The sequence below is a fragment of the Elephas maximus genome, chromosome 11, assembly GCF_024166365.1.
Source record: "Elephas maximus indicus isolate mEleMax1 chromosome 11, mEleMax1 primary haplotype, whole genome shotgun sequence".
Classification (NCBI taxonomy): Eukaryota; Metazoa; Chordata; class Mammalia; order Proboscidea; family Elephantidae; genus Elephas; species Elephas maximus.
The window spans coordinates 78045274-78069938 of record NC_064829.1 but is presented as its reverse complement, the minus strand read 5'-3'; the positions used below and the strand labels follow the sequence as shown (position 1 = coordinate 78069938).

Genomic DNA, 24665 nt, shown 5'->3' with positions numbered 1-24665 from the left:
TCAGTAGAGGAGATAATTTTGGAAAGTATCAAACCAAAAAAACCAAATCCAGCTGTTGAGTTGATTGCTACTCATAGCGACCCTTTAGGACAGAGTAGAACTGCCCCTTAGAGTTTCTAAGGCTGTAAATCTTTATGGAAGGAGATTGCCACATCTTTCTTCCGTGAAGCAGCTGGTGGGTTCGAATTGCCGACCGTTTGTTAGTAGCCGAGTGCTTTAACCTCTGTGTTACCAGGGCTCCCCGTGCGTTTTATCTTTTTTTTTTTTAAACAAATGATAATTAATATTTTGATGACTAATCAATACATGTATAGTAGCCTCAGGAGAATCTTAGCACATAATATTAAGAGCTCTATTAACTACCAGTGTATGCTTTCACATAATAGGATATCATCTTTTTTTTTTTTTTTTTTTTGATAGTTTTGTCATTTTATGTCTTTTGTTGAGAAGTTACCTTCTAATAAATTTACCTTCTGTGAAGAACTGGTGTTCTGTCTTTTCTGTTAATATGAATTGGCAACTTACGTTTTTCTTTTTCAGCTTTCTTTTTTTTTTTTTTTCCCTTGTCAGGGAGCTGGATGCAAAATTTGTTAATCATAAAAATATGTGTTGACCCTTATGGTTGCTGAATTTTCTTTCTGTTTATGTTGTTGTGATATAGGTTTGTCTGTGTTTTTTTAAACTTAGTTGCAGGCTGTCTCAAATCCTTTTGTGTGGAGGTCAGAATATAAAAAGATAAGATAAAATGAACATATTTAGTTAATACCAACACCCATGTGTCCAAAAACCCAAACTTTTATTATTTTTTTTAATAACAAACTTTTTGAGAAGAGAAATACAGTAGGTGTACTGTATTAAGTGGCTTCGGTGGCACAATGGTTAAGTTCTTGGATGCTAACCGAAAGGTTGGCCATTCGAATCCACCAGCTGTTTTGAGGGAGTAGGATGTGACAATCTGCTTCCATAAAGATTTACAGCCTTAGAAACCCTACGGGGCAGTTCTACTCTATTCTCGAGGGTCCTACCAGTTGGAATTGATTCAATGGCAGTGAGTTTTTGGATACTATATTAAGTTTCAGGCCCTTCAGTTTTATAAAACTGGGGTGATAGTTTTTAATCTTAGTTTTTCTTTAGTCCTTAAGGTTATCACACTGTTTCATAGTATTTTTAGAAGATTTTCACATATTGAAGGTTTTCAACAAGTGAGTTTTTTCTTTGAAGTGTGAAGAATGTTTTATCGGTTGCTTCTTAAATTAACTTAAATTTTCTTGGCCAGAATATTTATCTGTAGAATTTAGTGGTTTACTTTCAACTTCTGGCTGCTGATCTTTTATGATTCAATGAATTATTTTTACTTTAAAGGTTAACTCTTTTGCCAATTGGTATGTTAGAAATGTTAAATAAAACAGTACTTCTTGAAATTACATTCGACTTACTTTTACTTGTTTAGAAAGAATCAATGTCTAGTAGGAAAAAATCTCATTCCTTTGGCTGTGTATTAAGAGAAGCAAGCAATTCAGTAGAATTCCTTAATTTCCCTGCTTTTGCCATGTTTAAGAAGGAAAGTAGAAGCAGTATTTTTGTTGAGTCATAAAATGAGCAAATAATAAATGTGCTGTTACCAGTTAAGAAATTAAATACCCATGGATATATAATCAAATATCTAAATATGTCTAAGTAGTACTAATGTTAGTCATGTCTGGAACTCTATTACTCAGTTTGGGTAAGCATAGTAAAAGAAAGTTTTTCCTTGAGAAATTGAATATTTTTGTTTCACTCGAAGTAAATAAAAGAAAAAAATTCGCCAAAATGATTATTTTTTACTAAAATGAACATTTTATTGATGAGTACTTGTAAAAGTGAGTTTTACTTTTTTTTTTTACTTGTAAAAGTGAGTTTTACGTGTAGTGTGCCCACCCGCTTATTCACATGGTGAGTGAGGGTCGAGGAGTAGGGTTCTTCACCTGCTACCACAGAACCCCAGACTCTCAGGGTCTGTGTCCTGTGCAGTCTTTTTGTTTCTTCTCTCTGTCACTCCTGTCATTACAATGCCATCTAAAAGCAGTATTTTCTCCTTCTTTATGACTCCCATCTGACCTGCTATGAGCTGGTCACTTAGATATCCAGGTATGCTGGAAGGATTGCTGGTTGGAGTTATTTGGGGCCGAGGGGGTTGGGAAAGACTCTGGTGTGGCTCCGTATCCAGTAAGGGCTCAAGAAAGGGAATTGATCTGGATTGTGAATTTGTAATTGGGTGAGTGGGATCTCTGATTAGCGTGTAAAGCCTTCCCTGCTACTGCCATCAGTCCAGAGGCAATTATTATTATTTTTATTTATTGTGCTTTAAGTGAAAGTTTACAAATCCAGTCAGTCTCTCATACAAAAACTGATTATATACACCTTGCTATGTACTCCTAGCTGCTCTCCCCCTAATGAGACAGCACAACCCTCCTCTCTACCCTGTATTCCTGTGTCGATTCAACCAACTCCTGTCCACCTCCAGGGGCAATTATTTTTAATTAACTAAATTTTTGTTGAATGCATATTATGTATTAGGCACCTGAGGTACAAGATGAATAAGATGTAGTTCTTTTCAATCTTGTGGGAAACGGACACTTCTGATGTGACACTAATAAAACAGAGATACGGTTGTTTCTGGAAACCCCCGTGGTGTAGTGGTTAAGGGTTACGGCTGTTAACCAAAAGGTCGACAGTTTGAACCTACCAGGCACTCCCTGGAAACCCTATGGGGCAGTTCTACTCTGTCCTATAGGGTTGCTACGAGTTGAAATCGACTCGATGGCAATGGTTTTGGTTTTTTTTTTTTAAAGGTTGTTTCTACCTTTCAGCTATTGTGAACAATGCTGTGATGAATGTTGGTATATATGTGTGTGTTTTGAATCCCTTTTTGCAAGTCTCTTGGCTGTACCAAGGTGTGGAATTACTGGATCTTATGGTAACTCTATTTTTAACTTTTTGAGGACCTTCCAAAATATTTTTCGTAGCATTGCATCATTTTACATTCCTACCAGCAATGTTCAAGTGTTCCAATTTCCCTACATCCTCTCCAACACTTACTTTTCATTTTTGTGGTGATAGCCATCCTGGTGGGAGTGCAGTGGTATCTTATTGTGGTTTTGATTTCCATTTCCCTGATGACTAATGGAGTCCTTGGGTGGTGCAAACTTTAATGTGCTTGGACGCTAACTGAAAGGTTAGAGGTTTCAGTCCACTCAGAGAGGTGTCTTTGAAGAAGGACCTGGCGATCTACTTCTGAAAAATAAGCCATTGATAACCCTGCGAAGCACAGTTCTACTCTGACAAACATGGGGTCTTCATGAGTTGAAATCGACTCAACAGCAACTAGTCAGTAACTAATGATATTGAGCATTTTTTCATATATTTATTGGCCATTCATGTATCTTTTTTTGGAGAAATGTCTATTCAAGTCCTTTCCCCTATTTTTTCATCTGGGTTGTTTTTTTGTTGTTGAGTTGTAGGAGTTCTTTATATATTTTGGATATTAAGCCTTTAACAGATACATAGTTCCCAAATATTTTCTCCTATTCTGCAGGTTGTCTCTCCACTTTTTTGATAAAGTTTTTTGATATGCAAAAAATTTTCATTTTGATAAAGTCTAATTTATCTATTTTTTCTTTTATTACTCATGCTTTTGGTATCATCTTTAGGACTCCATTGTCAAAAACAAGACCTTGAAGCTTAACTCCTATTTTCTTCTAAGAGTTTTATGGTTTTAGTTTTTGTGTTTTGATCCATTTTGAGTTGATTTTCATATAGGGTGCGGGCTATGGGGCCAACTTCATTCTTTTGCTTGTGGAGATCCAATTATCCCAGCGCCGTTTATTGAAGAGACTATTCTTTCTTCATTGAATGGACTAGGTACTCTATTAATTTTTAAAAGCTGTGAATATTCTCTGAAAACTGGCCTTTTTTCCCCTCAACTATGTTAAAGCTGTTGTTTAAATATCTTTAGCCTAAGGCATTAAAACTCTCAACAATTTACTATTGTTTCCAATCCTTTCCTTACTTAAAACAATAAAAAAAATACATTTTCTCCTCCCTCCCTCCCTCCTTCCCTTTCTTCCTCTCTCTTTTTCTTAGAAGAAATGCTGGTAATCATGAAGATCCTAAAACTAATACTTACAGTACTTCCTTTTTATGCTATCTTGAGAAGCATCCAGTTCATAATTACAGTTAACACAATTATTTGAAAGAATGTCACAAGCACCATATTTTTACACAAATAACACGAGCTTTCTTTTTTTTTTTTTATGTTTGCCAACTGTGTCCCCCCGCCCCCGTATTTTTGTAAGTGCTAATGTGCCAATTTGTTTTGTAACATGTTGCTGTAAAAAAAAAAAATGTAGCGCACTTATAAAATATACCTCGCAGGGGGAGGGCACACTTGGCAAACAAACATAGAAGGCATGAGTTATTTGCATAAAAACACGGTAAATAATTACATTTTTAGAAAAAGCCTTATACAACTAAGATCTTAAATATGTTCATTGATTTAAATTGTAAATTGTCAAAATTAATCTTGACTAATAGATGTACGTTGCTCATAGCTACAGGCAGTACTTGGGTTACAAACTTCAGACTTCCTGATGACTTACACTGGCACTTACTAATATGTAAATTTAACCTCTCTTTGAACCAATTGAACCAACCCCTACTTGCAACAGATTCTTCATCACAGTCACTTTTATTTGCTGCATGTGCAGCTTTTAAATCATTGAAAAGGCTTTGAGCCGTTTCTTGCACTAAAGCAAAGCTTCTAACCTGTTTTTTCCAGTTCAAAACCCTGCTGAGTATTTGCATTTATAACAAGTTCCCAGACAATGCTAATGCTGCTGGTTAGGGACCCATTCTGAGAAGCACTGGTGGAACAGTGGTTCTCAGAATTTTTTATATGAAGGAATCACCTGGGAATCTTGTTAAAATGCAGATTCTGATTCAGTATATCTGGGCGGAAAAAGGCAGATTCTCAGGAGGGGTTTGAACCAGAAAGAAATGGTTAGAAGTCCCCTGGTGGTGCAGTGCTTAAGTACTGTGGCTGCTAACCAAAAGGCCTGCAGTTCAAGTCTACGAGCTGCTCTTTGGAAACCCCACGGGCCAGTTCTACTCTATTCTGTAAGGTTGTTCTGAGTTGGAATTGACTTGAGGTCAGTGGGTAACGGTAAAGGCTAAATAAGATCCGTGTGCATCTATTCCAACTTACTTACAAATTTCACTTAAAGACGCAGGAACAGGTGTCGTTTGTAATCCAGGGACTGCCTGTGTATTTAAGGATTACTTTAATAGAGAAGTACTCTGTGGAGTAATTGCCAGTCAATATAAAAAGACTGTGATTATTTTTCCCTGGACTAGTAGTTATTTACATGAGAGCTTCTAAGTTTTTCTGCTTTAATTTTGTAAGGGCTGCTGTACTTTTGGTTTACGATTTAATTTTTAATTTTTAGTTTTATTTCCTTGGGATAAGAGAGTATAGCTTAAAATGTATATTCAAATTTTCTGTGTGGTTAAGTATGATTAATTTTTTATCACTGTTCCTTAGAAACTTGAGAAGTTACGTTAAATTATGTTTAAAAAGACTGAGTTAAAAATAGCAAAATTCATCTTTATATCAATAACAGGTTTTCCTTGATGTTGTATGTTATTCCAGTTACAGAGACTTGTTTTTACTAGGTCTTTAGTCTTAACTTACATGTCGCTGATAGAAAATGTTTCCCTTTGTTCAATGTTATTTTTTTGCCCTAAATATTGTTTAGTCTTTTTTCTTGTTCATTTTCACTACACATTTAATTTTTAACCTTTCATGTTCAAAGCTGAGTTGTCTTTTACTAAGTGTAATATTACTGTTTGTTTTTTACTTCAGTCTGAAATTGTATTTTATTTATAGGAGAATTTAAACTTTTATGTCAATGGTAATACAGTTATACTTGATCTTCTCCCAGAAGTTTTTCCTATCTTTTTTGTTTCCTTTTTTTTCTATATAGATACTTTTGTTTTCCTTTTACTTCTGCCATGTTTTGGGAAGTTAAGTATAGTTTTAATTTCACTTGGGGTTATTTTAAACCTTAAGTATCAAAATGATCCGTGTAAATAACATAGCAAAGTTATTCTCTTACGTAATTTTTATAGACTTCATACTTTTTTTTTGTTTCCTGTATTCATCTTGAATAAAAGAATTCTGACGTATATTAAATGCTTGTCCTTAGTTTCGAAGTTATTTCCCATTTTAATTTTCATATGTGTTCAATGGAAAGTTGAGAGTGAGCACTCCAGTGCTTTTTCTTGTTCTGCCACCTTACTGAGGCTGCCAATTAGCTTACCGGGCATGTCAATATCAAGAATGTATTTTGGTATACAATTTGGTACTTAATTGCTTTTTGATTATTTGACATACCTAGTTTCATTTCTTTAGTAGCTTTGGGATCTGTTTGAGGGCAGAGGTCATGTCTCATACTAGTGCATTTGAGGACAGAGATCATGTCTCTCATACTAGTGCATTTGAGGACAGGGATCATGTCTCTTATACTAGTGCATTTGAGGACAGGGATCATGTCTCTTATACTAGTGCATTTGAGGACAGAGATCATGTCTCTCATACTGGTATATTTGAGGGCAGGGATCATGTCTCTCATACTAGTACATTTGAGGGCAGGGATCATGTCTCTTATGCTAGTGCATTTTTTCCCTTGATTCCTACCACTGAGTTAGGCATATAGTAAGCCCAGTAACTACTTGGCAATAGATTTAAACACTAGAAATTAGGAATTTATGGTCCTACTGTATGACATTTTTGTATTGTATTATTTTTATTCACTGTAAGTTAGGATTCATATCAAATAATTAAAAAAAATTTTTTAAATTTGGTATGCTTATCAGTCTTTCGTATTTTTTAAAACTTATCTCAGGAGGCTTTGGTTAGCCTCAGGGAGGATAATAAATTTTTGCTTTGGTTGTTTTTGTTATTTATAATGGTAATATTTTAAAGTGTTCTACACAACATCTGTATACTGGCCCCTACAATTGGTTGTTTACCTCTGTTTGGTGTTTAAATGTTTTCAGAAGGAGAGACTGCTCACAGTGTTGGAGTCACTTGGCGAAACCATGTCCCACCATAAGAGCAGTGCCAGTTGGGAACAGCCGGAGGCAATGCTGGTGCATCACAGAATGGCCTTCGTCAGCATCTCGCTGTTTACTGTACGGCTCTTACAAATACTGCTCCCTGTAGAAAAGGTAAGGCAGGCAGCGGTGCTTACCTGTAGTTTACTGACTATTATAAATTAAGGCTCTGCTGTAAATTTCTCCTCATCATTTCACAGTGTGAAGGTATTTTGGTTGATACTATTTTCAAAAATAAGTATAGGTGCAAAGATTATATGGGAAAAAGTAGCAGATGAGAAATGGTAACATTGAACAATTTTTAAAAAAAAATTTTTTTTGTGCTTTAAGTGAAAGTTTACAAATCAAGTCAGTCTCTCACATAAAAACTTATATATACTTTGCTACATACTCCCAGTTGCTCTCCCCCTAATGAGAGAGCCCGCTCCCTCCTGCTACTCTCTTCTTTACGTGTCCGTTTCGCCAGCTTCTAACCCCCTCCACCCTCTCATCTCCTCTCCAGACAGGAGATGCCAACATAGTCTCAAGTGTCTACCTGGTGCATGTAGCTCACGCCTCACCAGCATCCCTCTCCAACCCATTGTCCAGTCCAATCCATGTCTGAAGAGTTGGCTTTCAGTTTATTCAGGAAACTTCTTTGCTTTTGGTTTAGTCCAGTTGTGCTGACCTCTCCTGTATTGTGTGCTGTCTTTCCCTTCACCTAAAGTAGTTCTTATCTACTATCTAGTTAGTGAATGTCCCTCTCCCACCCTCCCTCTCTCCCCCCTCTCGTAACCATGAAAGAGTGTTTTCTTCTCAGTTTAAACTATTCCTCAAGTTCTTACAATAGTGGTCTTCTACAATATTTGTCCTTTTGCAACTGACTAATTTCAGTCAGCATAATGCCTTCCAGGTTCCTCCATGTTATGAAATGTTTCACAGATTCATCACTGTTCTTTATCGATGAATATACCATAATTTATTTATCCATTCATCCATTGATGGGCACCTTGGTTGCTTTCATCTTTTTGGCATTGTAAACAGTGCTGCAGTGAACATGGGTATGTATATCTGTTTGTGTAAAGGCTCTTATTTCTCTAGGATATATTCCAAGGAGTGGGATTGCTGGATCATATGGTAGTTGTATTTCTAGCTTTTTTTTTTTAATAATTTTTATTGTACTTCAAGTGAGAGTTTACAAGTCAGTCTCTCACAAAAAAACTTATGTACACCATACTGCATATTCCCAATTACTCTCTGCCCAATGAGACAGCCTGCTCCCTCCTTCCAGTCTCTCTTTTCGTGACCATTTTGCCAGCTTCCAACCCCCTCTACCATCTCATCTCCCCTCCAGACAGGAGATGCCAACATAATCTCAAGTGTCTACCTGATGCATGTAGCTCACTCCTCACCAGCATCTCTCTCCAACCCATTGTCCAGTCCAATCTATGTCTGAAGAGTTGGCTTTGGGAATGGTTCCTGTCCTGGGCCAAAAGAAGGTTTGGGGACCATGACCGCCGGGGTCTTTCTAGTCTCAGACCATTAAGTCTGGTCTTTTTAGGAGAATTTGGGTCTGTGTCGCACTGTTCTCCTGTTCCTTCAGGGGTTCTCTGTTGTATTCCCTGTCAGGGCAGTCATCGGTTGTAGCTGGGCACCATCTAGTTCTTCTGGTGTCAGGTTGATGTAGTCTCCGGTTCATGTAGCCCTTTCTGTCTCTTGGGCTCGTAATTACCTTTTGTCCTTGGTGTTCTTCATTCCTCTTTGATCCAGGTGGGTTGAGACTCATTGATGCATTTGAGATGGCTGCTTGCTAGCATTTAAGACTGCAGGCGCCGCTCCTCAAAGTGGGATGCAGGATGTTTTCTTAATAGATTTTATCATGCCAATTGACTTAGATGTCCCCTGAAACCATGGTCCCCAAACCCCCGCCCCTGCTTTGCTGACCGTCGAAGCATTCAGTTTATTCAGGAAACTTCTTTGCTTTTGGTTTAGTCCAGTTGTGTTGACCTCCACTGTATTGAGCGTTGTCCTTCTTTTTACCTAAAGTAGTTCTTATCTACTATCTACTTAGTGAATACCCTTCTCCCACCCTCCCTCCCTCCCCCTCTTATAAACACAAAAGAATGTGTTCAGTTTAAACTGTTTCTCAAGATGCTATAATAGTGGTCTTACATGTTATTTGTCCTTTTGCAACTGACTAATTTCACTCAGTATAATGCCTTCCAGGTTCCTCCATGTTATGAAACGTTTCACAGATTCCTCACTGGTCTTTATTGATGCGTAGTATTCCATTGTGTGAATATACCATAATTTATCCATTCATCCGTTGATGGGCGCCTTGGTTGCATCCATCTTTTTGGTATTGTAAACAGTGCTGCAGTGAACATGGGTATGCATGTATCTGTTCGTGTAAAGGCTCTTACTTCTCTAGGATATATTCCGAGGAGTGGGATTGCTGGATTGTGTGGTAGTTGTATTTCTAGCTTTTTAAGGAAGCTCCAAGTCGATTCCAAAGTGGTTGTACCATTTGACATTCCCACCAGCAGTGTAGAAGTGTTCCAATCCCTCCACAGCGTCTCCAACATTTATTCTTTTGTGTTTTTTGGATTATATGCCAGCCTTGTTGGAGTGAGATGAAATCTCATTGTAGTTTTGATTTGCATTTCTCTAATGGCTAATGATCGTGAACATTTCCTCATGTATCTGTTCGCTAGCTGAATGTCTTCTTTAGTGAAGTGTCTGTTCATATCTTTTGCCCATTTTTTAATTGGATTTTTTTTTGTAGTTGAGTTCTTGCAGTACCATGTAGATTTTAGAGATCAGGTGCAGATCAGAAATGTCATAGCTAAAAACTTTTTCCCAGTCTGTAGGTAATCTTTTTACTCTTTTGGTGAAGTCTTTGCATGAGCATAGGTGTTTGATTTTTAGGAGCTCCCAGTTACCTAGTTGTTTTCCTGCATTGTTAGCAATGTTTTGTATACTGTTTATGCCATGTATTGGGGCTCCTAACGTTGTCCCTATTTTTTCTTTCATGATCTTTATCGTTTTAGATTTTATATTTAGGTCTTCGATCCATTTTGAGCTCGTTTTTGTGCATGGAGTAAGGTATGGGTCTTGTTTCATTTTTTTGCAGATGGATATCCAGTTATGCTAGCACTACTTGTTAAGAAGATTTTCTTTTCCCCATTTAACTGTTTTGGGGCCTTTGTCAAATATTAGCTGCTCCTATGTGGATGGATTTATGTCTGGATTCTCAATTCTGTTCCATTGGTCCATGTATCTGTTGTTGTACCAGTACCAGGCTGCTTTGACTACTGTGGCGGTATAATAGGTTCTAAAATCAGGTAGAGCAAGGCCTCCCACTTTGTTCTTTTTCAGTACCGGTTTATTTATCCGGGGCCTCTTTCCCTTCCATATGAAGTTGCTGATTTGTTTCCTCATCTCATTAAAGAATGTCCTTGGGATTTGGATTGGAATTGCATTAAATGTATAGATTGCTTTCGTTAGAATAGACATTTTTATAATATTAAGTCTTCCTATCCATGAGCAAGGTATGTTTTTCCACTTATGTAGGTCTCTTTTGGCTTCTTGCAGAAGTGTTTTGTAGTTTTCTTTATATAAGTCTTTCACATCTCTGATAAGATTTATTCCTAAGTATTTTATCTTCTTGGGGACTACTGTAAATGGTATTGATTTGGTGATTTCCTCTTTGATGTTCTTGTTGTTGGTGTAGAGGAATTCAACTGATTTTTGTATGTTTATCTTGTATCCCGATACTCTGCTGAACTCTTCTATTAGTTTCAGTAGTTTTCTTGAGGATTCCGTAGAGTTTTCTGTGTGTAAGATCATGTCGTCTGCAAATAGAGATAGTTTTACTTCTTCTTTGGCTCTCTGGATGCCCTTTATTTCTTTACCTAGCCTAATTGCTCTGGCTAGGTCTTCCAGCACAATGTTGAATAAGAGCGGTGATAAAAAGCATCCTTGTCTGGTTCCTCATCTCAAGGGGAATCAAGTAGCAAAACTTTTTGATTGGGGCGTAAAGGTGTTTTTTTTTTTTTTTTTAACATTAAAAAAACTGTAGTATAACATATGTTTGGAAAAGTGCATTGTTCAATGTGTTTTTACTATGTGAACATATCTGTGTTTACAAAGGGACCACCCCCAGAGCAAGAAATAGAACATTAGTAGTATTCCAAAGACTTCTTACAACCCGTTGTAAGCTCCCAAGGTAACCCACATTATGACTTTTATCACTATAGGTCAGGTTTGCCTGGTTTTGAACATTGTGTAAGTGGAATTATAAAGTACGTGCTTGCTCAATATTGTTTTTTTGAGATTGCTGAATGCTACTCTGTTGTATGATTGTATGTGAAAGGTGGTTTTTCATTGGAGTAAATATTTCTTTTAAATCTCTTTGCTGACTGTTTTTAAATGTGGGTTGTATGTCTGAAATTGAGTGTCAGTGGTGAAAATATCTCAGATGATTCACACAGAAGTATATTGTAGTGTGCTTATTGTAAAACCAAAGGTGTGACACACTTAAATGAAGGCATAGAAGAAATCACTGCAACTAAAGAACTATTTCCTGTGCCTTTTTGTTGTCCTTAGATATTAACCATTTACAGTTCTGTTCTCTAGAGTGTCGTGGAAAATGTAGCCTATACTCTATTTTAAACTCTTGCATGTATAATATAGGGTCATTTGGAAAAACAAGAATAAAATGTTAAATTCTAAGTACAGTATTTTGCTTTAGGGAAAATAACATCACTTCTGTTAATTTAAATTTTTACCTTTTAATAATTAGTTATTACGTTGCTGAAGTGATTTTCTGTTTAAAGACTGATAATTTTACAAGGCATAAGTGTTAAAAATTGAGCCTAAAAGTTACATAAGACCTTTACAAATTGGCATTACAATATGGGGGTCTCACTTTACATAACAATATTTTATAACTGAAAAATTAGTGGTGCTAGGATAACTTAATTTTTTAAAAAAAATACTGTGTTTTTGGTGACAGTTTACACAGCAAGTTCTCCTTTACCAACTTCTGTACATAGTGTATCCAGTGGCATTGGATACATTTTCCACAGTGTATCAGCTTTTTTATTCCATGCTGGTTTTCTGTTTCTCTTAATCTAGCTTCCCTGTCCCCCTTTACCTTCTCATCTTTGGTCTAGGGAAAATGTTTACTCTTTGGTTTTATTTAGGTGATTATTTAGAGGAGCACAGTAATCACGAGTGATATTTTTTCTTTTATAAGCCAGTCTGTCATTTGGCTGAAAGGTGACCTCTGGGAGTGGTTTAAGTTGCAAGTTTAAAGGGCAATTATCTTAGAGGTTCATCTCATCTCTACTGGTCTACTAAGTCTGGCTTTTTTTTTTTTTTTTTTTTAAGGAATTTGAGTTTTGTTCTACATTTTTCTCCCACTCTATCCAGGACCATCTGTTGAGTCCCTGGTCAGATTGGTCAGTAGTGGTAGCCAGGCACCATCTAGTTTTTCTTGTCTCAAGGTGTAGGTGAGGCTGTTGTTTGTGTAGACTGTTAGTTCTGTAGACTAGTTTCTTTTTTTGTGTCTTTGGTTTCCTTCTTTCTCTTTTGCTCTGGATGAGTAGAGACCAATAGTTGTATCTTAGATGGCTGCTTGCAAGAGTTTAAGACCCCAGACGCTCCTCACCAAACTAGGATACAGAACATTGTCTTTATGGACTGTGTTGTGCCTATTGACCCAGTTGCCCCACGAGACTATGGTTCTAAGCCCTCAAACCTAGTAAACCAATCCTGTGAGGTGCTTTGTTAAGTCTACTAAGTATCTATAACTGTGACCCCTATGTGCTTTATTTTTTAGTTGAAGATATGTGCAGCACACATAGACATGTACACCTATACGTGCAGTTATACCTATACGTAACACATTTGGAATAACTTGTTATTTAAATATTATAAATTTATCTATCAGTTGAAAAATTGATAGAACATTTATTTATTGCTGTCAGGTATATCATAGTTTATTTATTGCTTATATGATTATAGTTCCCCCCCCCACCCAGTATGTGCATATTTGGGCAGCAGCAATCAATGAGACAGAAATCAATATTTTATTTTGCTTTAGTTCAGTGCCAATACTGTAAAGTCAATTCTACGTGGTTTTTTGAAAGGTAATTTTTTTTAAATTTGTTCTTGAGTGTGAAGGCAAATCAGTATCTTCAGTTTTTGGTAGCTCTTTTAAATGTCTAACTTGGAGCTTCATTACAACAGTAAATAAGGTCATGTTGGAGATTGTAGTTAAGATATTGGTTTATAGATAGTTATATTTGCTTTGGTTGATAAAGAGTTATGAAATAAGAACTTAAGCAAAATGCTGTTCCATTGCTGTGGAATTTCCACCTTGGTTTGTGTAACGTGAGGTTATGCTGCCCTCTGCCTGTTGCTAGCCCACCAAAAATCGAATGGAAATTGGACTCTGCAACTTTCTACCTTGAAAGTGGTTTTTAATTGTTTGACTTATCACCTAATCAGTATGTAATTTTTTCTTTTTTTAAATTGTGCTTTAGGTGAAAGTTTGCAGAGAAAATTAGTTTCTTATTTAAAAATCTGTACACAACTTGTTTCATGACATTTACTGTAGTCCTTTGCAATGTGTTAGCATTCTCCCCCTTTCCACCCTGTGTTCCCTGTTTCTGGTTTTCCTGTCCCTCCCTGCCTTCTTGTCTTTGCTTTTGGGCAAGTGTTGCTTACTTGGTCTCGTGTACTTGATTGATCTAAGAAGCAAGCTCTTCACGTGCGTTATTGTGTGTTTTATAGGCCTGTCTAATCTTTGACTGAAAGGTGAGCTTCCAGAGTGGTTTGAGTTCTGAGTTAGAAGGGTGTCTGGGGGTCATAGTCTCAGGGATTCCTCCAATCTCTGTCAGACCAGTATCTTTGGACTTTTTGGTGAATTTGAATTTTGTTCTACATTTTTCTCCCATTCTGTCTGGGTCCCTGTGCTGGTGATCCCTGTCAGAGCTGTTGGTGGTGGTAGCTGGCAGCATCTAGTTCTGGGGTCGGTGGTGGAGGCTGTGGTTCATGTGGTCCATTAGTCCTTTGGGCTAATATTTTTCTTGTGTCTTTGGTTTTCAGTATGTGATTTGGATATTAGAAAATGAGTATGAATCTATGAAGAGGCCATCCTAAATTTGAAAATTTTGACCAAATGATCTCAAAGGTCTTTTTTGATAGTGATTTTTAAATTATTTTAAGTGATTTTGAAGAATACCCATGTATAGATTAAAATGTGTTGATAATCTTGTGAAAATGTTCTGGCCGAATAAACCAAATTGGTAAATCGAAGGAAGGTATTTTCATTTGGGGAAACATCTGGGAAATGAGTTGAAATTACTGGTGCTGTGCTGGAAGCAGAATCACAGAGCATTTTAGGACCCCCCTTACCCCTCTTAGCTAGGTCAGCAAGGCTGAGGGTAAGGAAGAGTATGTACCACGAGGTCCATAACTTTTTCAGTTAGGTAGATGAAATCTAACGATGTGGTTAAGACCGTGGAGGCATTCAGACCAGCCCTTCTCAAAGTGTTAGGTGCATTCAGATCACCTGATGTGGTGCAGTGACTGCCCCTATTTGGCTGTTTCCCTTGGTTTTTGAAAAAATAACCTTAGGGGATTTCCTGGGCAATTAAAGTCTGTTGGCTACACCCGAGAATTTGTTGGGAGCAGGTGCTGAGCATGTGGACTGACTGATAAGAGCCTGATAAGAGCCCTGGAACACAGGCTCTTGGGAAGCTTTTGCTCCCAGAGCTGTCCTGGTGGGCGGTTCTGAGTAGCAAGGTTTAGAGAAAACAGTATTACACCCCCATTCCTCTAACAGAGGATAGTGTTGGCTCTTGTTTATCTAATAGTGGCGTGGATTTACACTGAAACATGCTCACTTTGTTCAGGGAAGGTTATTTATTCCTTAATTTTTTCTACTACCTCTAACTCCACGTAAGCCTCAATTTGATGAGAACATCAAACATAGCAAAAGTAAGTTGCAGCATGTTCTATTTCCTTTGTGAGTTTGGGTACTAGATTTCTAATGAGAGTTTTTTTAATTTAAATAGGGCCAAGCCTGTCAGTCAGATATGTCATTTTTGGTGTCTAGAATGCTTATCTAGAAAGGGATTGAGTTGCCCGGAGTTGTCCATTTTAGTTTATTTTATTTGATATGGAATGTTCAGTAAGGTACCAGATTGATGTTTTGTAAGCAAGATAGTTTTTTAAAACCATCCTAGACTGAAAACAATCTCTCTGCTACTTTTTTGGCTTTTGTCTTTCCCCCTCATCCCACAACCCTGTGTTTTCCACCACTTGATCAGACTCTGGTCAGGAGAACATCTTCACATTTAGTCCCAACCTGCTTTTGAGTAGTGCTTCTGCACGAAGGACAGCTGTCTGTAGTCCAGGCTGTACTTGTGATCAGTCCATGGGCCGTGCAAGGATTAAACTTAGAACCGTACCTAGCATGTAGCTTCTAGTGGCTGAGATAACAGAATTTCAGATGTGGTATGTAGAGAGAACATGTCAATTCCTCTGAGGTCAAGTGAAAAGGAGATGAATATTTGTTGAGTGCTCTATGGCAGGCGCTCTGCCTAGTGTTCATTTAATTCTCTCAGCAGCTGTTATTCTTGTTTTTCTGACTAGAGCCAGAAAGAGTTCTTCAGACTAGAACATGTGCCTTTGGAGTTAGATCCATTTGGTTTTACTGTCTTATCACAGTGCTTGACTTACTGAGTCTCCTTCCCTGATTCCTCTTTCTCGTCCTAACCTCTTAAAGGAGAACCGCAGGACTAATTGTGTCACTCACGAAATAGCACCCCATTGCAGAGCTTTAAAAGCCATCTAATTAAATACTGTTTGCTGGTGCCTCCCAAATTTATGTTTCCAGACTAGATGTATCACCTGAACTCCAAACTCATATATGCCTTTTTTGACAGCCTTTACTTGGATAATTATAGATATCTCCAACGTAACATGTCCCATACCTACTTTTGTACCCTCCCTCAATCTGTTCTGTAGTTTTCCTTATCTTAGTAGACGGCAACTTCATTCTTCTAGTTGAACAGGCAACAACCTTAGACTCGTCCTTGATTCCTGTCTTTTACTCAAACCTAGATCCAATCCCTGAGCCAATTTCATCATTTCTCCCTTGAACATATATCCAGAGTCTGAGAACTTCTCAGCATTTCCACTGCTATTATCTGAATTATGACCACCATCCTACCTTGCATAGCAGTAACCTCCTCACTGGTCTTCCAGCTTCTACCCTTGCCCTTTTACTATCTGCTGTCTATAGACTAAATGTCCTTGGGTGGCACAATAGTTAAGTGCTTGACTGCTAACTGCCAGGTCGGTGGTTCAAACCTACCAGCCTCTCAGCAGGAGAAAAGATCAGGCGATCTGTTCCTGTAAAGATTTACAGCCTAGAAAGCCCTATGGGGCAATTCTACTCTAACAGGGTGGCTCTGAGTCAGAATCAACTTGGTGGTACACAACAACAGCAACAACGTGTCCTTTGGTGGTACAAGCAGTTTGTGGTTGGTTGCTAACCTAGAGGCTGATAGTTTGAACTCACCCAGTGGCTCCATGGAAGAAATGTCAGATGAACTGCTTCCATAAAGATTACAGCCAAGAAGACTCTGTGGAGCAGTTCAACTCTATAACATATGGGGTCACCATGAGTCAGAATTGACTCAATGGCAGTGGGTTTTTATCTACAAATTGATCCTGATACTTGCTCGAAACATTCCAGTGGCTTCCCTCAGAGGTGCAAAGTCCTGACAGTGACCTAAATGCCATCCATGGTTTGGCCCGCCACTGCCCCTTCAGCTGCATCCCTTAGGGCCAGCTACACTGCCTCTGTGCTGGCTTTTAAACAGGGATATCCTGTTATCTCTGAGCCTTTGTACTTGCTGTTTTCTCTTCTAAGAAGGCTTTTTACAGATACCCCCATGACTTCTGACTCTCAGGTCTCACTTAAATGCCACCACGTCGGAACTGTCTTCCCTTCTTGTGCCCCCACCCCCTGCCACTTCTCTGTTCCTTGTCATCTTTCCCATCCCTGCTTTTTCATTTTTGTTTTCTTAGCTCTCTCAGCCACACCTTACATCTGACTCGTTGACTCTGTCTTCTACACTGGGGTGTCAGCTCCTTGAGGGCGGAGGTTTTGTTTTGTTTGCTGCTGTACTCCCAGGATCTGGAATGGTGCCTGGCACACAGTGGGGGCACATAGTAGGAGCGTGAAGTAAATAGCTGTTGAATGAGTAAATAATAGGTACTAATTTAATTTAGTTTATCTTTTTCCTTCCTGCTAGGAGAGCTTTTTCACAGAATAATGAAATTTTTCTCAACTCTCTAATAGTTGCTATCTCATTAGTTTGGGGGGTTTTATCCTTGCTAGTCTAAAAATTTGGTTTCCAAAGTTTCTGATATTCGTTTAGCAGCTGTATTTCATTTGAAGGCCTTGTTTGTTTAGCTTATTCAGCGCTTAATCTTAGACTTTCAGGCAGTTAATGATTATCCTTAAAATAGGTTTTCCATGAAAGAAGTTATGACCAAGCCCACGTTAATAAAGATAGCATTTCAGCCGTAAGAGTGAGCTCTGCCAAATGATTTTTTTCTGAACACTGAGGGTTTAATTCTTTTCATTTCCTTAATTGGTGTGTAAAATCTTATCATGAAGCTAGATTCATTAAAAACAAACAAACAAACAAAAAAAACCAAAACCAGATAGCTCTTTCAGTTTTAAATTAATTGATTCAAGATTATAAAACATACTTCGTTTGGGCCTATAAACTTCATACTAATTAACGGACAGTCCTTTTCTAGAACTATTAAGCTTTCTGAAACTATTTTGTATATTATGTTGAATTTTTCCTTTCCCTTCCAAAAAACAAAACCAAACAACAACAACAAAAATTAATGATGTTAAATCAATCTAGAGCTAGACTTGATTTATTGTTATCCAATTTTGCATGTAGTTAATGAGCCCGGTGTTATGTGTTCAGCTCTGGAGGGGCAAGGTGTCTTGTCCTTAGGAGTTTATAGCCTTATTGGGAAGATTGTGTCTGCATGCACAAAATATGTAGAGAAAAAGGCCTTGTGCTTCAAGTTCAGTAGCAGAGGTGTGAACAACATGCAGGGCCCCGGAGAGAGAGCCATCCTGGTTATTGGTTTGAAGGAGACTTTCTAAAGGAGGTCTTCTGTAACCTGGGCTTCTATGTGTTGGGGAATAAGATTTTCCCTTGGTAAAAGCTTAGACTTAAACTTAGTGATGGAGAATTAATTAAAGGAAGTTGAAGTAGATGAATTAAGATTATAGTCTATGCTTTTCAAACTTTTTTTGTTTTTAACTTCATCAAGGCAAGCCAGTTTTTACCAGAACCTGTGTCAGCAGCGTTATTCCTTCTTTCTTTGGATGTGCCTTTTTCTTTGGAATACCCAAATGTTCATGAAGCCGTTGTGGCCTATTTGGAGCAGCTGAATGCTGAAAACTACAGTCTTTACAAAAGGACTGCAGAGGCTGTGTATTCAATTGAGTGCACCTGTAACTTCATGGCTGATGTTGGGAAGGAGGTAAAAGTGTTCTCATATCTCTTTCAAATCCTTTTGATAAACTATTTAGAACATTTAATCTATACTTTTCAAATAGACATGTAACAATTGATTTGTTAGAGGTGGAGTATGCTATTACTGATTGGGTTAGTTATGAGATTAAAGAATGTGATTAATATAAAAATAAAACCAAAACTTTAATGAATGGTGTGTATTACTAACATCAGTGGTTAAAAAAACAGTAATTATTGCAAACGTCTTAATATGTAATAGTGAGTTCTTCTTTGAAGTGACTTAGTGTGGATGAGCAGAGTGACAGTTGAAATTATGAGGGCCAGGGCCATTTTAGTGTTTACTTGTGAACACATTTTTGCTTTAATGTTTGTAGACACTTACACATACTAACAAAGAGCCTGATTTTTTCTTTTTTTTTAATATGGTCATAAACTAGGTCGTTTGCAAAATCATAGGATAACTTTAGGTGCACCGTTATTTTTACTTTTTTAGAAGTACTACTTATACCTTTTTAGATATACTGTTAGGATATTCTGGAGCCCTGGTGGCACAGTGGTTAAGAAGTGGTTAAGTCTGCTAACTTAAAGGTTGGCGGTTCGAATCCACCAGCTGGTCCTTGGAAACACTATGAGACAGTTCTACTCTGTCCTATAAGGTCTCTGTGAGTCAGAATTGACTTGCTGGCAATGGGTTTTTTTTTTTTTTTTTCTTCTTTTAATTAGGATATTATTGAGTATAAGTGTAGGGGTTAATGAATCTTCAAGATAGACATTCACTACAGTAGTTGTTTACTATCTGAAAATGCCAACATGGGCCCTGAAGACCTTGTAGAATTAGAAATGTAATTCTTAGTCATTTTGGCTCCTACAATGGAGTCTATCTGAACCTATTTGAATTTTCCTTTATTTGCCTACTATTATTTTTTTCTTTTTCTCTTCTTTTTGCTGCTTCTTGATGCCACTGGTTTTGTTCATGATAGAATTGTCTTTAAGTTGAAATATTTCTGTTGTATTCTGCATGGTCATGTATTGAATGTTCTTTTTGTTCCTAGAACCAGGCAGGGTAATGGAAGAGGCAGGTGGACCCTGCCTTTAAGCCTGCAGCTGATAGGGGAGATGGGGCTACAAACAGGCAGTCAGGGAGCCAGGCAACTCTAGTGTAATTTTAAGCTTATTCAGAGTTTAACAATAGAAAGTCTCATGTGACAGTTAGGTTGGGGTTGTCTCCCACATTTTCCCCCTAGGGTGACATTTTCAGTTTGCTTGTTGAGAAAGTAGACTTAAGCAAAGGTGAACAATCTCAGGGTCTCTGAATGTTCTAAGTTCTTGGAGCTGCTTAGGTAGCTGTTGAAGATTTTATAGTACATGAACTTGACATTTACTGTTCCATTCTGTTTCTTTTTTAGGGAGAGAGGAATCTCTTAGAATTACTGGAGCTGGCAGACCAGGCCTTGCGTAGCTTTTCTTTTCATCAGCATTTTCCCCTAATAAAGGAAATCATCTGCATTTGTTCAAAGATGTAATATTTTCTTTCCTAATCTACTTATATTATTATAGGGTACACTGTGTTTACCTGTGTGTGTGCACACACGCACACATGAATGTGTTTTTAAACTGAGGATTTAGGAAAATGAATCTCGTCTTAAATCTTGTTATCTTTTTTTTTAGTTTAAATTGCTGTTATATGTCTCTGACCTTTAAACTCTATGTATAGCTGTATTAGGACAGTTAATTGTTTTACTCAAAAGTAAACTTTAAAAATATTATGCGTATAATTAAAATAAATAATTCCTGGATTGTTTTTGGCATCCACCCAAATGAATGATTCAAGCAAATTTTTATTTATTCACCTTACAGTCTTAATTAAATTATATTGAGTATTTTTTTTTTATTTTAGAGATTTTTTTACTTTTTTCTTATATGGATTTTTGGAAAACATTAACCATTGCCTAATTTATCCTGAGGACATCACAGCACATTCCAGTCTAGAACTTAGTATCTTCTTTGCTTTTTGAAAGAGTAAATTTCATGAAGTGATAAGCATCAAATGCTTTTCTTTCATTTATTTTCCTGTTAAGTAAGTTAAATAAAAAAAAAATTTCTGATGTTAATGTTTATTCTTATCAAGCCTTTATAATGCCAAGGGTAAGCCTATAATTTGTTATTGATTGGATATAAAGGCTGTAGAATTCAAAAGACCTGAAAAGCTTGCAGAAAGCCCAAGAAAGAAAAATGGAAGTGATTAATAACATAGAAAATCAGTCTTGTGGTGATAGACTAAGGAATTTGAAATTATTTGAGAAAATAAAAAGCTATTTTTAGGTGGTAATTTGAGTTAAACAAACAAACAAACAAACAAACAAAAAAACCAAGTAATGACTAAATATGTCCATGTCTGAAATTCAAACAAAAGGTAAAGATTTTAAGCTTTTCCTTTTAAGCTTGGGTTAAGGAGAAACAAAAACTCTATTATAACCTTAAGAATTAATAATGGATTTTCAAAGACAGTTTGGGTTGTTCGTACTCTTTAAGAGAGAATATTCTCTACCCTGAAACAAGTAAGTGCTTAGGTAAGTACTTGTAAATATTGGATAAGTTAAGTGAGTCCCAGTTGGAGGAATTGGAGTAGGAAGAAAACCCTTTAGTGCTTTGCAGTCTGTTTTGTTTGGTAACTTACTTGCCGTAGATGTCTTAGATGTTTTTTCTTTTAACCAGTTGGAAATCTGCACAGGCCAGCCCGTTACTACAAGGAGAAAGTCAGAAGGTGTTTCTGTGTTTGTTGGCTCATCCCTTGCTGAAAGTGAAAGTTGAGACTTACCGCTGCTGTCTGGAAATTGTTAAGGTTTTTTTTTTTTTTTTTAACTTTAGGGGTGGGGGTAAGGAGGGAAAACTAACAGTGGGTTCTATTATTCTGTTCCCCAAATTAAATTACACAAACTATATTAAATAGATATTAAATTATATTAAATATAAAAACTATATTCTGTAATAATAGATGGTATTTATTAGTCAATTCTAGGAAATTCACACAATTAAACTCCCTCCCTACTTAATACATCTAGTAATTGAATTACTTTATTACAGTTTTTATTAAGATTTTGATTTTATTGCATTTGATTAGAAACCCTGATGGTGCAGCGTTTAAGAGCTCAGCTGCTAACCAGGCTGCTAACCAGAAGATCTACAGTTTGAATCCACTAGCTGCTGCTTAGAAACCCTATGGGGCAGTTCAACTCTGTCCTATTTTGTTATATGATACATTATTATATTTATTTTTTGTTATTTAATGATGGAAAAGATTATAAGGAAAGGTTGACTTCTACCAAATATTCATGTGATTTTTATACTCAGAAAGTTTTAGGTTATTATGGCCTAAATTTTACAGTTTCAAGTCTTATTTTCTTATTAGTATGTTTATTTCTTTTTAAACAAATTTTCTTTTTGTTTTTAAATTACAAAGTATTTTGGTATATAATGATATATAGAATATTAAATATTTCAGTATTGAAAAGAGCATTGTATATCAGGTAATATTGAAAGGTATGCATGTTCGTATATGCTCTTGAAAACATCCTCTTGTTTTTGACACTTTAAAAGAAAAGAAATTTATAATAATTAGTCTGTGGATGGTACAGGGTCATTACTTGTACTTAGGTGGATAGCTGTATTGATAATTAAAACCCTGCATGTATGTTGTCTTCTCAGCCCCAATGCTATAACTTTAAGTGTGTTTCGGTTTGATTTTGTTTCTCTCTTTCAAACCTCTAAATAAAACTGTAATCTTAGGATTAGCTTGTTACTTTATATTCTTTATTTCTATATTAATGAACAACTTTAAGAGATTATGGTGGTCTTAGCAGTTTGGTCATTTAATTTATCAAGACTTCTTGTTGGCAGAAAATAATACAAGTATCTCGTGCTGACTCACAAACGGTTAGGCAAGAAAATCTTCTATATCCTCTATTGGTAAAGAAAAAAGTTTTAATGAACTGAAAATTAAAATTAGAAGTGAATTATAAACAGAAGAAAATCTTTGGAAAAATCAGTGTCATTACTTCAAAAAAGTGTTTTTACATTATTTTACAGGAATGCTTAGGTGTCCATAATGTCACTAAACCTGTGTCTTCAGTTTGTAATGGGATTCATTTTCTGCTTCATCCAAAAGTTCTGTATGAAATCTCCACATTTGGCATTCAAGAACCCAAAAATGAGGTATGACATGTTAAAAGTAAGTGCAAAAGACTACTGTAAGTCCTTAGATCCTCAGCTAAATGAAGGCAGGATTCTAATATAACTACACCTACCCCTCACTTACTGTCTTATTATCTGACATTTTGCATTTACAACAATAATAAAAAAAATCTTCTATCCAACTGTTTACCATTAATGACGTAAGTCTACCAGTAACGAATGCTGAGGTATAAGGCAAGAGTAATGCCAGCTGAGATGGTTAAGGTTATATGTAAATTGGCTGGGCCATGATTCTCAGTGGTTTGGCAGTTACGTAGTGATGTAATTTGGCTGTTATCTAATCATGCAGTCATCCTTCATTTTGTGATCTGATGTGGTCGTTCTCCATTTTCATGTAATGCCAATTTTCGCATAATGACCTGGTCTTTGGAACCTAACCATGTTGATAAGTCAGCAGTGGGTATAGATAATACAATGGAAAATTGGAAGGAAACTTGTCTTTGATGTATGAGTTCACTTGAGGTGTTATTTAAGTAAAAAGAAATGTTAAAAAATGTGGAAATCACAATATAGGACATGCTTTTTCTCAGAGAATTCAGATCACACTGGTTATGTTTTTCATATAAGACTCTGAGGAATATACAAGAGTTATAGCAAGCTGGTTATTTCATTAAAGAAAATGTCTATGCAAGGGGAAAGTATACTTTAAAGGTAAAAAATGGGAATCACAAAAGGAGGAAAACTGATTGAGTATAGAATGTGTTGTTATTAGGTGCCATTTGGTCAGTTCTGACTCATAGCGACCATATATACAATAGAACAAAATGCTGCCTGGTGCCCCGTCTGGGGCCATCCTCACAATTGATTGCTATGTTTGAGCCCATTGCTGCAGCCACTGTGTCAGTCTGCCTTGTTTTCTCTGACTCTCTGCTTTTCTAAGCATGATGTCCTCCAGATAACATGTCCAAAGTATGTGGGAAGTCTCACCATCCTCACTTCTAAGGAGTATTCTGGCTGTGCTTCTTCCAGGATAGATTTGTTCATTCTTCTGGCGGTCCATGGTATATTCAGTATTCTTCACCAGCACCATACTTCAGATGCATCAATTCTTCTTCAGTCTTCCTCATTCATTGTCCAGCTTTCACATGCCTATGAGGCAACTGAAAACACCATGGCTTGGGTCAGGTGCACCTTAGTCCTCAGAGTGACATCTTGGCTTTTTAACACTTCGAAGCAGTCTTTTGCAGCATATTTGTCCAATGCAGTGCATCGTTTGATTTCTTGACTGCTGTTTCCATGGATGTTGATTGTGGATCCAAGTAAAATGAAATCTTTGACAACTTCAGTATTTTCTCCTTTTATCATGATGTTGCATATTGGTCCAGAATAGAATGTGAGATGATGCAGGGGAAATATGAACATTTGAAGGAAGATATATTGATTACAGTACACTTCTGGATTTTATAAAATGTTATATATCTGTAAGATGATGTAGTGGAGTAGCTCATTTTATTGGATTGTTTTGTCTGTGTTGTTGAGTAGGTGAATGCTGCTGCCAAGGCCATTCTGATGTACCTGCTGCAGGGACGCTTGGTGATGACCGCCCTGACCTGGAACAAGTTCATTGAGTCTCTCTGTCCCATCATTCCAGTGCTGCAGGTGCTCTGTGCAATTCTCCTTTCTGATACAGTTTATCTTTGCTGAGAGTGATTGATATAAAAGCATGAAAACAGCAGAACTATCATGTCATGA

The 24665-nt window shown here is 36.9% G+C and overlaps 1 protein-coding gene across 5 annotated transcripts in view; it reads left to right on the top strand.

The window, feature by feature from the left end:
• Positions 1-24665, top strand: part of RTTN (rotatin) — a 206373-nt gene that overhangs the window by 21136 nt on the left and 160572 nt on the right. For all 5 annotated transcript variants that reach the window (XM_049899910.1, XM_049899909.1, XM_049899908.1 and 2 more), the window contains 6 exons: positions 7096-7266; positions 18517-18729; positions 20129-20241; positions 21438-21564; positions 22809-22934; positions 24456-24572. In XM_049899910.1, coding sequence (XP_049755867.1) covers positions 7096-7266; positions 18517-18729; positions 20129-20241; positions 21438-21564; positions 22809-22934; positions 24456-24572 — 867 coding nt within the window. The remainder of the gene's footprint in view (positions 1-7095; positions 7267-18516; positions 18730-20128; positions 20242-21437; positions 21565-22808; positions 22935-24455; positions 24573-24665) is intronic.